This window comes from Pagrus major, chromosome 18, assembly GCF_040436345.1.
Source record: "Pagrus major chromosome 18, Pma_NU_1.0".
NCBI classification, from domain to species: Eukaryota; Metazoa; Chordata; class Actinopteri; order Spariformes; family Sparidae; genus Pagrus; species Pagrus major.
Genome location: NC_133232.1, coordinates 17,706,679 through 17,720,383, shown reverse-complemented (window position 1 = coordinate 17,720,383; position 13,705 = coordinate 17,706,679). Strand labels below are relative to the sequence as shown.

Sequence of the window (13,705 nt, the reverse complement as noted above, 5' to 3'; positions counted from 1 at the left end):
TTTATAATGGATGGAGTGGAAATAAAGAGCACTGAGCACTAATGAAGTTGAGGGAGCTACTGGATTTTCAAGGAGTTACACCCTGAGGAAACTGAAGCTTTTAATTGTATTCTCTGCAAAAACGAAGAGAACCACAATAAAACATTTTTATAAATTCACCTATTGACCACCGCACACCAAGATATTCAGAATCATATCTAACATTGATTTAAAGCAGCCTCTGGAAACATTTCCAATCTGCAAGGGCTCAAAAGCCATATTCACATTTAGAAAATCTTCTGTTCACAAGCATGACATCGGAAACCTGCTTCCTCTCGGTCGAAGGCTACCTCAGAGTAAAGGGACATCTCTTTTTGCAGCAGGATGCAGTCAAAGCTGCAGAAGCACTACAGGATAATAGCTGACCCTGAAGGAGTTTAGCAAGTATTGGACATGTATTATTAATCAGTGAGTTTTATGGAAACCTGTTCCAATAGAGGGAAGGAGCAGAGTAATATGCTCTCTACAGCAGGAGTCTTTATTATTCACAACTCCCCTAACAATGTGGCGGGGATTGTATTCATCATTATTTTATGCAACGGAAAAGTGGAAAATCCTGGCCTGGATTTGATTTTATGCGAGGACATTGATGGGTTTGAGCTGCCGGGCTTACTCGCCAACTCGTGTGCAAGGTGGAAAAATTGAGAGAATTACAAACTAATCTTTTCTGTGGCTACATGTTTGTGCTTCACAAAAAAGTATTGTATTATGCGCTTCATGTGGCTGTTATCTTACAACTATGCTTTACACAAAGGAAGCAGGAGGGGAAACCCATGAGATTTACGTGTGGGATATTAAAAGACGCCTTCCCTTCTGAAACCTCTGCATCTAACTCAAAGACTGCACCGCTAATCCACATCAGTCTGAAACAATAAACACTTCCCTCAACACTGAGGCATGCAAAATTCTGAAGGCTGAAAGGAAATCTTGTTTGCTTTGACATTTTCAGGGCAGAAAGCACAAGCCCTCCTTGTCTGAGCAGTAAAGGCTATTTGTTGTTTATGTCATTTCACCTCAAAGGTGTCTGTAGTTATTTTAAGTGCCTCCTGATTATAGTATATCACAGAGCACATCAGATTCTTCTACTTCTCCAGCCCTTACTTAAATTAGACTGGTCTTTTAGCTAAAGGGGTATTATGCAATCTATGATTTCCATCCAACTCTACATAACAGGAAATGCAACAACACTAAACAAGTCCTGCAACCACTCAAGTCCTCTCATCCTATCCACTTGAAGCACAGTGGTTTGTAATAGACATAAACAATAAAGTCATGATCCCCAATAGAGAGATATAAGGAAGCTAATAGCCAATTTAAGAAGCAGAATATAACTGGCAAATGCTGGATTAATGATGCTGTGTGTGTGTGTGTGTGTGTGTGTGTGTGTGTGTGTGCAAAGCATCTTGGAGCGCCAGTCTAGAGGGACATTTTTGTTCTAATCAAGACTACAGCCAGTGTATTTGTTGAGTCATTATTATTTAATGTTAATCCTATCAACCCTCCTCAGATATGTTATTGTTGTTTAGTATGAAAGAGTTTGTAAAAGTCCTCTATTTGTCCTTCGGCGTGCTGTAGTTCAGACCACCGAGCAGAGACCGGGATCACAGCGAGCTAAGTCTTATTCCAGTACAGTAACGAGAAAGAAAGAAAAGGTCAAAGTTGTTGGAATAATTGTGTTCAGCTGTGTCTTCCAGCAGAGCAACATTTATCAGAAATAACAATGCTAAGAGTGCATTTTGTTATTTTTGGCATCATTTGTTGAGATTACTTGTGGACTTGTGAGAACTACACCCCTAAAATCTAAGTCTTCCCAAAGAGTGTCACTATCAGATTAATAAGACGAGGCACTCATTAAACAGTCATTAAAGTAGATACAGTAATACTGTGTCCCAGATGTATTCATTAATCAGTGGATTGAAGTATATCTAGTCAGGGAAGTCTACGCTAGAAAATGACTATTATGCTCATTTTGCGGTTCATCATTTTATTTTGGGTTACTACTAGAATAGTTTTACATGCTTTAATGCTCAGAAACATGTCAGTTTTCTCGTACTGTCCAGTGCTGCAGCTCTGTATTCCCCCTCTGTCTGAAACACTCTGTTTTAGCTCCTGTCTCTTTAAGGCCTCCCTCCTGAATACCCAGTCTCCTCTGATTGGTCAGCTCACACATGCCTAACCCAGCACCACTAACAACAACTGAGCAGGCGTGCTAGATTAATTCTTACCTGCTGAACTAGTTGCTCGGCATAAATTATGCCAATGTGTGACTCTGTGATGTAGTGTGATGTCACAAAGTCACAGAATTAAACGGGGACTACCGACGAGTCGTTTCAGGCATTTCAGGAGCAGTGTTTTTTGTGTAGACTTTGACCTGAAGTCATAACACACTGAAGAAAAGGAAAAAAACTGAAAAAGCATTATAGGTCTCCTTTAAAGACCAACTGCAAACAACTTATTACTGTTTAGTAGGGATGCAACGGTAGAGTTTTCCACAGTTTGGTATGCATCACAGTTTTTGGGCCACAGTAACGGTACGGTTTCGATATCTTAATATAAAACTACTCACACTAGCAAAGGCAATATTGCATGTAAAAATAATTAAAAGCAGATATAGTCAAACCACAAACCTTATTATAAAAATGTAACACTTATCTTAATTGCCTTCCATAAAAAACATATGCAGTATCCAATCAAGTTAAACAGCAAACATTATTGTAGTATTGTACTGTATTGTATTGTATTGTTTGCCTTTGTGTATTGAACCTAACGTCACCTGCCGCACGTCCCCAGCTGGCAGCCACACCTAGAGATACAGGGGATAAACACAGACTCACCCGCGCCGGGACGTAACGGCGGGGCCGTAACAGGGCGTATTGAGTGGTTCGATAAAATATTGAATATTGTTGCATCCCTACTGTTTAGGGACAGGTTCCTACATGAACATATAATTTTCTGCCAAAGTTAGAATAGTTTTGATTATTCAACATTAGAGATTTGTGCATATGTTGCATGTGATCTTCTTACTTCAGCATGGTTCGGGATAAAAATTTAGAAATGATTACTGGGTTTGGGTCATGTTTGGTGACATCAGTTGACATGATGCTTTCAAGCTCTTTCAGTGAAAATATAACATAAAAATAAACATAGTGTAAAAAGAAGTGATATTAGATGACAACTTTCTTACTTTTCAGGCAGAATACATTCATTCAGCTTCCATTAACTGCATCAGGCTCAAGTGCGGATGTAAAAACAACAGAATGTCTGTCAAGTTGGGGTCGGGCTTATTTAGTACTCTCTCGGACTCAGTCAGGTTTAGACAGAAAGATGCGGCCAGATCCACAATCTAATTCTCACTAGTTTGAGGTGGGCCGAGCTGTTGTCACAGGCGTTTTTTCTGAAATTACTCCCGCATTCAACATTCCCATTATGATAGATGCTCAGTAGTTCAGTCAGCAGTAATTTGAGATACCTGACTTTTATGAATAATCGTCATTTTGCATGACTGTAATTTTGGCATCTATAAATGCAACACATCGCATTGTGTGATTGTTAGCAGAAAGCAGCAGACATGCCATGAACACAGCCCATGCACCAATCAAAACTGAGCAATGCTTGGATCAAAAGAACTGAAAACAGCGGTGGAGTTGTTTGCTTGTGTTGATCAAAGCACACTCACACAGTTGTGACAGAGCAGATTAGTTGAGTTTTCTAAGTATTGACTCTATATGTAATACCAATATGTTTTTAAAAACCTTAAACTTTGATTTTTATTTATTTATCCATGAATATATAATGTTATTGAGAAAAAACTAAAGATCTGAAAGTTTTTTCAAGGAGAATCCTCTGCATTTCTTGCCCAGTTAAATCTGATCGTATTTGCTGTGTCTCGTTAAGTTAATTGTAGTAACAGTGGACAGAAAATAGAAGCCTGTCAAGCTGTAGTCCAGAGGAGCTGTCTGGATTCATGTTACCTTGGAAACAAGCGCTGGTGAATAAGAACAGGTAAGACTACATCCAATCCCCGCAACATGTTTGGTATATGCCCATCATCAATCACCTGCATCAGGCTAACACTTACAGTAAATCAGCCAAAACAGGTAATTCACTGCCAGAGGACGGCTTTGAGGCAGACGGCTGAGAATAAAGAGGGCCTGAACACTTTGTCTGAGCCGTGGGCCTTCTGTGGGACAAAGTGGCAGACTTTAAAACAATGGTTACGGACAAAGCATCTAATTACACAACAAGCCACGAGATCAATATCTGCTCTGCTGCCGGCGAGTGTTTCTTTTTTATCTTTATGTTAGACTAAAAAAAAAATCTTTCTGAAACAGTAGCGTGATTTAGAAAGATAAAGCACACACATAAGCACTTTTATGAACTTTGCTTTGAAGTCAGTGGAGGATAATGATTTGTTAAATGTACCACTGATTTATTGTATCAACACAGACTGCCTTTGAAACAGGGTTATAAAATGGTTTACCTCATGGGTAATAAAACTGAATTTTGTGTGTCTGTCAGTGTGTGTGTGTGTGTGTGTGTGTGTTTGTTTGTGTGTGTGTGTGGCAGGGGTTCACAGGTGTTTTGAGACGAGTTTGAATATATTTCCATTTTTAAGCGGGATCGGTATGCATGAATATTTTTAAATTGGGAACCTGCACAACAGCCCCTTTCTACATGTAGCAGTGCGCGCTAAAAATGGGTCATGCTTTGTGCAGGTGCGCAGCACATACAAACACAGATGAAAACATGAACATTATAAACGCTTCTCCTGCCTTCATGTTTGGTAAAACATGTGCCATAAATGCTAAGAAGGAGGATGGAGATGGCAGAAAACTTTGGCTATGATGTATACAGGCACAGACAGGCTTGGCCCTCGGCCGGCTGCTTTGATGTTGAGCTACTTCCTTTTGGAGCACTTGTTCATCTTTTATATTATCTTTATTGTATCTTTATAGATTTTTATAGCTTGGATCCTAAACTGTGATCTCTCAATATCTAACTAAATAAAAATAATGCAAAGTACATGTTTGCCATGTCTTTACTTTGACTTGCTGTCTATTTTTAGGCTAATTTCTGATGAGGAAGGGTTTGTGCGACAGAGAGAAAAACAGAAAGAGAGAGACAAACTGTATCCACAGCGGCATCAATTCAAGTAACTCTTTGAACCGTTTAAAGTGAGCGGCGTTGGCTGTTCCCAGCCCCATTAGCCATTTTGAAAGATGCAACAGCGCAATTAGGCAGTTGGCACAAAAGGGAAGGCGAGGAGGAAAGTGGGCAGTTGTCAGGGGGCTTTACTCTGATAAAACACACACACAGAGTAGCCCAGGAAGACCAGACTTGAAAAAGGGTCATTATACAAAGTCATTCCTGTTTACACTCACATTAGGCGGTGAAGGAAAACACACAACAGTGAAAAAAATGCAACATTTCTGTCTTTTTACATTTCAGAAAGACAAAACTGCTCTGAAGTTGCATCTAAAATAAACATAAATTTGTCTATATGGTGGTTCAGAAATAACAAACCAAAACAAATCAGACCCAGGGGAAATTATCCACATTATTTGATTCCAACAATTCAGAAGTTGGAGGCAACATCTAGTGCAATTACACAAATATAGCTTCTCCTTGCCCAGCAATCAAAATACAGCACCGGAGCTGGACTGCATGTTATGGGGCCCAAGACTGAAGTTTGTCTCTGCTTTATACAGAACTTTGCTAAGTAATCTGGACTAAGCCTAAAATACATCCATAGGGCGGAGCACCGTAATGATCAACTTGTTGAGGTCTGAAGAAAAAGGCTGATGGACTGGGTCAACTGTCAACCTCGTCAATCATACTATTCTTCAAAAAAGGAGCCGGAGGTCCGTGCATGGCTTCAGTCAGGTGTCTTTGTATGGGTAAAGGTGAGAGGGTGAGCTTTTAATTAGGTGAGCAAGTAGGAGAGACTGCCAAGGAGAACAGGAAAGGTTAGGGAAGGCCAGGTACTGGTTTTAGATGAAGGGAGGTCAGGAAAACTAGACAGGAGAAGTGTGTGCAGCCCAGCACACTCATTATTTTCTGACGGGGTTAGTAGCAGATAACTCCTACAGTCTGCAGGATGAAAAATGACCACACTTAGCAGCTGCAAGATTGTCGATTTTCTTTCATTTTGGACAAGTAACTACAGCTATTACATAAAGATTGCGCGTAAGGATTAGATGCATACAAGGTAAAGAAGCATCAATCCTCAAGAACACATATTTAACAGGTTTTCTTTATTCAGGTTGACTTCAAGGACACATAAATTGTCTCAAATGCACAGGACACTGAAGGTTTGTGCAGCACATGAACTGTTTTATCATATGCTGTGCAAAGCGAGTGTGATTATGGACCTAATATGCTAGATTAAGGTTTGAGGCTGTAGGAGAGGAGATTCATACCCTCAGGAACAAACCACAGGGGTTTTAATGCATCTGCAGGCAGAAGAACTCCAAACTCTTCTCAAGATTTATCTTTCAGTGATGGAGGGAGAAACTCTGGAGCAATTTAACAATCCAGATAAAAAAAACTTTTTTTTCTTTTCAAAAAGCTGTAAAAACCTCCTCGTCATTAATCAGTACAGTAACTACAATTTCTTCTTCTTGATAAGAACTGCTTGATTAATATGATTATCCTGTCATGTTAGCAGCTCTCTGAGGCAGTAGTGCGTACAAATGGTGTCTGAACAATCAGAAACACGTATTTCTGACTGGGAAAATTATCCTGAGCGCCGCCTCAAGTCGGAGCTTCAACTCGGAAAGTCTGAGAAAATGTTGGTACACAAGTTGCCCAGTTGACGTCATTTGACAAGGGCACTAAATGAAAAGCCAGGGTATCACCAAAGTGAATACCATTCACACCTTGGGAAACATGAACCAAATCCATCCAGTAGTTGTTGAAAACATGTTCATGCTTGAAACTACTAACATGAACCTTCTGGTGTACCTTTCTAGGTAGCTGCATTCACAAGATCATGTGACATCACAAATCACCAATCACCATCCTATGAGAAACTACTGGCAGCTACAGTCATGGTTTAGATGAAACGACGAACGAGAGAAGCGACCGTTGGCGACAACAATTGCGGCTCCTCAAAAGGTTGGCATAGATGCTGCTATAGCATCAATTATATCAGAACTGGGGAGTTTATTTTATTGAAAGAAGAGAAAAGAGTGTGCTGAAGGCTTTATCTCAATGGAAAATATGTATTTGAAGAGTTTGATTTACCAGCTGGTTTACTGATGGTAGTGCTCTGCTACTGTTGATCTGATTGGTTGTAAGCTCACGATAGACACTGATAGATGGTTTGTCCAACGCTTAAAGTTATCTTCTGGTAGCACTTTATAAAAAGTCAAAGGACTAGCAGAGTTATTAGAACTCATCCTGCAGGGACCATGAATATCTGTACAAAACTTTATAAAAAGCTGTCTAATAATTGTCTAGAGCAGTCTGGAAAAAAGTACAGATGGACCGACTGACTGACATTGCCGTCTCTCAAGCCACACTGCTTGCACACAACCTCACACAGACCTGTAATACTGCCAGAGGAAAGATTTGATATCTAAAGGTGTAAAATGGCTGCTGTTCAGTGCTAACAGGTGCTCCGATTTCTGATTTCAAATTCCTCTTTCCAGCCTGTACTGTATTTTGTACATCTTCAGAGTCTCACAGAAGTTTCTACTAACTTCCAAACCCTCCAACTACTCACACTTTTTACGACTCAACAATGGAGAGTAATGCACGATCCTGTACTACAATCATAGAAGCTGAAAAAACTCATTTTCAAGCCTAATGAAAAGCATATTTACAAAACTATTTTTCCAATAATCTGCATGGTGATATACCGCCTCTTCACTTTCCCTATTCAATCACTACTCTAATTAGCTAGCTTATTCCGTTGTGTTGTGAAAATGTGACTTTATTTTCATCTGTTACAGAGGAGGACAAGAGGAGCTGTGGCTGTGCCAGAGACTTGCATTGGAGAAGAAAAGGACTGTCGACATCACTGCAATTTAAATCAAACAATCATGGACTGCGTGGCTGCCCTTTCAATGTAATTAATTAAATTGAAGACACTGTCTGTTTAGGAGGCTACACTGGGTTAGGGGAGATTATCTGTAATGTGGGAAGATGCAAAGAAAAATCACCTCACAATTTTGAGATGTGAGTCTGAGTGTTCTGTCAGATGACACACGCAGCACTGTAGCCTGCGCGCTCTGCTGCATGACAGCAATCGAATACAAATCACTAAAAGAGGACAGATATTTGACTAAAGTGAATGAAGAGATGATTGTAGGCTTTTACACAAAACTTACTTGGATGTAGTTCGACCCGAGTGTTGCCAGGGAAACAGCACATTGCCGACAGCTGCCCGGTAGCAGTAGACACCCAAAAGTCCGAGGGCGAGGGCAACCTTGGAAACCCATGAGCACCGTCTTTGAACCAGGAGGTAGATAAGAACCAGACAGAAGGCGGCCAGCAGGGAGAGAACTGTCCTGTGTTCAGAACTGGAAAGACACAACAAATAGACACGAACACCTTCAGTTTCCTTGAATGTAGAACTTGAAATTCATTATAAACACAATGACAGCATATATTGTATGTGTTTAAATATTTTCTTTATTCTACCTTAAAAGGTGCGAAATGGAAGAATTTTAGTTGAGAATATTAAAAAATTAAATCAATTATCAAATAAATGTGAATAAATAACAGTTTTAACTTTGTTGTCTATGTATTGTGTTACTAGATTATTGTGTTAGTCTACTGAAATTAGCATGCTAACCATCTAGCCCTGGCCTGTCCTGGTCCAACACTCCTGTGCCAGCGATGTAAACACCAACAACCAACACAAGCTCCCAGTCTCGACTGCTAGCTGCACAGTTAACTGAGCTAACTAGCGTTCTGCAGCTACAGTTAGCGGCCGTTAGCAGCTACTTTGGTGATATGCTGCCCCCATTTGTTTTGAGTATGAATTCAACAGGCAGCCAATTTTTACATATTGCACCTTCAAAGTATCATGAGCAAAAGTTATTTAATTGATCAAAAACAGAAAGCTCAAACCTTGAAGTAGACTATTTACAGAGAAACAGAGAACATTTGATAAGACCAACACTGTCAGTCATATCGTCTAGCAGTAGTTTAAACATTAAGGAGGTTCTTCAATTGTTTCCTGGATTTAAGGCTATACAGTACAGCACAGACAGGAAATAAGACCTCAAAGGACGTATCAAAGTTGGACAGAAGCAGTGTATTTAGCTGTTAGCTGGATCAGACAGCAGTGTAAGTCGGTTGCTCTGAGACAAGACGAGGCATAACGCTGCCTAGATCTCATTATCCAAGCAACAGGCAGTGCAGGTAGGAAGAAAGGGCAACGCCGGACAGGGAAAAGGTCAGAATCCACATCTCTATTCCACAATGTGATGCATGTTAAAGAAGAAACCATAATCCCCCTGCCCCATGCTCTCGACAGAATATTAATGGCTCTGAGGCAGTCACAGGTTGAGAAATCACACTTTTTCTACAATCTTAGCAATCACAGAGGGCTATTTTCCTTTCTTGAATCTTTTAAAAAATGCTAAGTAGAGGGTCCTGTCAGGTTCTCAGCCTGAAAAGTGCACTTAAATATATCTCTGTGTCGAAGTTAAAAACATTGTATGTATATTGTTAACACCATGTACCTTCTCTTAAATGTCTATGATGAATAAATCATTCCCAAAGTGTAATCACCCTTTACATTACACCCATCCAGCCTGGTCTATACCTTTGGGAGATTTTCTATATTTACCACAGTGGCTTTCAGTTGCTCCCAGAGAACAGGAATGAACTTGTTACAATGATCTGTTTCTCTTCGGTGTAGGTGGAGAGACAAATGGAGATCATAATCTTGTTGCTGCATTCGCCTCCTGAGACTATTGTCTTGTGGTATCTGGACGAATTGCTGTGTCTGTCTTATAATGAATAATGAATGTATCCCCATGTGACTGCTGAACACCAGTACTTAAACATTGAAAGCAGTGTTTTCACACTAAAACATCAAGTTTACCACTGATTTCCCCCCTCGCACCATCGACTGGAGCTGGGTTGAAAATGAGTTCTTGTAATGTCCTGTCACCTGCATGTCCCCACATATCCACCTAAAATACACTGTAACACAAGACTAATAGTCCTCAGCTCTGCTAGCAGCCCCATGCTCATTACAGTCTCCAGTACAGAAGTGTTGGACAGAACAAACAGCAACAAGATTTTGCTGTTCTCAGAGCCTCAACAGTAGTGGAGCTAATATTCTGCTAAAGTCTGACTTTGGTAACAAGAGAAAAAGACATGGAGTTCCTACACCCAAAGGGATTTATGCACAGATTTAACAGATTTTGTATCAAATGCACCTTTAGATTAACTTCTAAACTTCAGTGTAATCACTGTTAATATTCAGCTCTTTAATGTTGAGACTGCTGAGAAGGAGAAACCACTTTATCGTTTTGCTATTCATAGAGTGGTGTGTCGTGGGGAACCGCTCAGCATCATAATAGTGCCAAGGTAATTCTCAGTTAACCAGGTATCTGTTGTTGTTAACAGTCTGTCTTTGTTTTGCTGTCTGGTAAACATACCCAAATTTTCAAGCCAATGTAGCTGTCTAGAAAGGTAGGATCGGTAGCTGGCTAATCTCTGTTCCCTGATCACATCTAAATCTAATCTTTATCTTTACCACATGTTCAAACAGATCTTGGAAAACTGGATTTAAGGAGACCTAATATGCTTTGTTGTTTTTTTCCTTTCCTTCAGTGTTATATTTAGGTTCTTGTGCATGTAAAAGATCTTGAAAGTTAAAAAGGTATTGAGGAGGGCCTACAAGAGACCGGAGCTAAAACAGAGTGTTTCAGACAGAGGGGGAATACAGTGCTGCAGCAGGGGACATCATGAGAAAACAAAGCATGTAAACTTATTCTAGTAACCCAAAATAAAATGATGAACCTGAAAATTAGCATAATAAGAGTATTCTCCTCACAAATGAAACGAGTTAAGTTTTAAAATGAAAATCTGTCATTGATTTGAAAGGTTTTAAAAGCATTATATTCAAGCATTTCAGATTTCTACTTGTTAAGGCTTTTCTCAATGTGTAACAACTGTTCTGTGTATGTACATTTCTGTGTATTTTATCTATGCTCATATTGTTTGATTTCAGTGAGACTGGCTGTTTAAAAAAAGGATGTAATGAAATAATCTGGCAGCAGTTTCCGAGCCTGCTAAAAGGCTGGGGGCATGTGATTGGGTGAGAGGAAAGAAGTCGGGAGAGGTGACAACACCGCTGTCATGACAAGTGACATTACAAGTCACTGGCAGAAATGCCAGTGTGAAATAAAAAGCAGCCTTTGAAAAAATAACATTTTGAAATAAAAACTGCCAAAATAAAATACATGAAATAATAAAATAACACTCCATAATACAGAGGTTTTATAATTAGAATTAATTGGTTAATTTTTCTTTAATATTTTTTTGTATTTATTTATGTGATTATCTAATTAATATTGGCCATTTCAGAGTTCCAGAGTTTAAGAACTTTTTACTGTTTGGGTGATCAATTTTGCCTCGTATAGCTCTTTATATAATATTCATCATTTTAAATATTGGTAAATCCAACCTGTTAAGCCAATGTCCCATGTCAGGCAGATGAGCCCACTGCACCCCGGTCTGGTTGAGGGAGCGCAGCAGTCGGCAGCAGACCAGAGTGAAGGGCGGCGTGGCTAGCGCTAACCACTTCTCTGAGCAAATCTCTGCTTTAGGGTGAGCAGAGTTGTAGCTGTCTTTGGAAGGGAGGATATGATCTTCTTCATCTCCAGAGCCTCTCTGCTCTCTGAAGTACTTGCGGCAGACATCCTGGAAGACGGCGAGGCAGAGAGTGTTGAGTAGAAAGTACCAGGTTTGGTGCTCTTCCTCTACGAAGCTGCTGGCAGCCAAGCTGAGAGTGTGTCCGATTGTGCCAGCCAGCAGCAAAACATCCAGCTCTGATAGTGACCACTCACTGCCACTGCTCTTCAATGGAGACTAGGAAAGAAAACAAAAGTGGAAGAAGCTTTCAAGCAAGGAGTAAAAAAATGTCCAAAGTGCACATAAATCAAAGGACAGATATCCATGAGTTTTTGCAGACAGTTTGGTCTTGAACCTAAAAACAGATTAATAACATTTTGATATCTTGTTTGGGTTTGTGTGTGTGTGTGTGTGTGGGGGGGGGGGGGGGGGGGGACCAAGGACCAACTAAAGCCACTTATGACATTATGCCATTTAAAAAAAACAGAGTCAGTGTAGCGTGTTCTGACAAAAGAATACACGAAAGATTTCAACTTTTTTCACAAATTGAAGCAACAGGTCATGTTTGGATGCCAGTGTAGGCATGGAAATGTGGATGTGGATGCAATAGCAGTTTTAACTGTTAAACTCAGTGGGATAATTATTGGATGAAACTAGTGCTTGGCTGATTCATACCAATCTACTTCAATATTGAAAAACCTCATCACATGATACCCATTAAAAGATCCATATACTTGGTAATAGTACGGTTCATTTTGCAACAACTTATACATGCTCTATTATCTCACCCAGATCATTTCAAACTTAAAAAAGAGAAAACTGTGTAAAAGACACACCATCCAGACTTTGCCAAGACATGAGATTCATTTTATTGCATGTAAAGAGGCATTTTTTTAGTGCATCAGACAGTGACCGTGAGCTGTCATTTGTAAAATGTGGTTGGTCACTTATGCTGCCTCCATCACATTTTTAAAATTTGGTGTTTGTCCAGTCGCGTACTTGTATGCAAATTATTTTGTTCACCGTGTGAGAGCACACTGCCATACAAAGCAAGTTCAAATGAAGTTCAGCCAACCTCTTAGTTCAGCAGCAATATTTTAGCCCCACAAACAAATACAGACATGCATCTCAGCCTGTGTTCACCTTGAGGTGAAAGAGAGGCTGAGTCTGTACATAGGCTACCTGCAGGCTACAGTACCAGTTCACTGTGGGACGGGGCTGTTTAATACTTGTTTTTCCCCTTACAAATCCACAGGCTATTATTCTGCCAAGCTTTCACACATATGCATGTTTACTTATACATAATGCTGTGCCATTAAATATTCTGTTCTTTAGTTGTGTTCCCAAAAAAGGAAAAAATATCACTCAACTGTGGCAAATTTAGGTGCTGCAGCTGCTATGTTGCATGTATATTCGTACCTTATGAGTATCTAGGTTGTCTTGTAATTAAAGTCAATCTTAATTTTTGTTTCCAAGTTTTGAGGGAATGTCTCCCAGATGAAAAACCCTGTACGTTACTAAAGTCTCCTCCAATATAGTTCTCTACCCCACACATATTCCAGGGTTGAATCAGGTCTCTGGTTAAGCTGGGTCTGCCCATTTATTCTTCACAGAAATCCGAGCTACCCTTGCATCACTGAGAAGAGGATTAATGTCCTGTATGCCTACAACTTTGTTTTTGAGATAAGAACCTGTCATGGTTTACAGCAAAGGGAGCTGTACGATGTTTTTCCAGCTCCACTGCTTCCTGTTAATGTCTCTTTCTCCTCCAGTGGTTGGCAAATTGTGAAGTCTCAAAATCAACAATTCCTCATGTTTTCCTTCACTGAGTAAGTCTTCTGCATAC

General features: G+C 39.9%; 1 protein-coding gene across 1 annotated transcript in view; it reads right to left on the bottom strand.

The window, feature by feature from the left end:
* pigg (phosphatidylinositol glycan anchor biosynthesis class G (EMM blood group)) overlaps positions 1-13,705 on the bottom strand; it is a 71,024-nt gene that overhangs the window by 17,545 nt on the left and 39,774 nt on the right. The window contains exons 9-10 of the mRNA XM_073486317.1: positions 11,693-12,096; positions 8,373-8,564 (exon numbers count right to left, since the gene is read on the bottom strand). Coding sequence (XP_073342418.1) covers positions 8,373-8,564; positions 11,693-12,096 — 596 coding nt within the window. The remainder of the gene's footprint in view (positions 1-8,372; positions 8,565-11,692; positions 12,097-13,705) is intronic.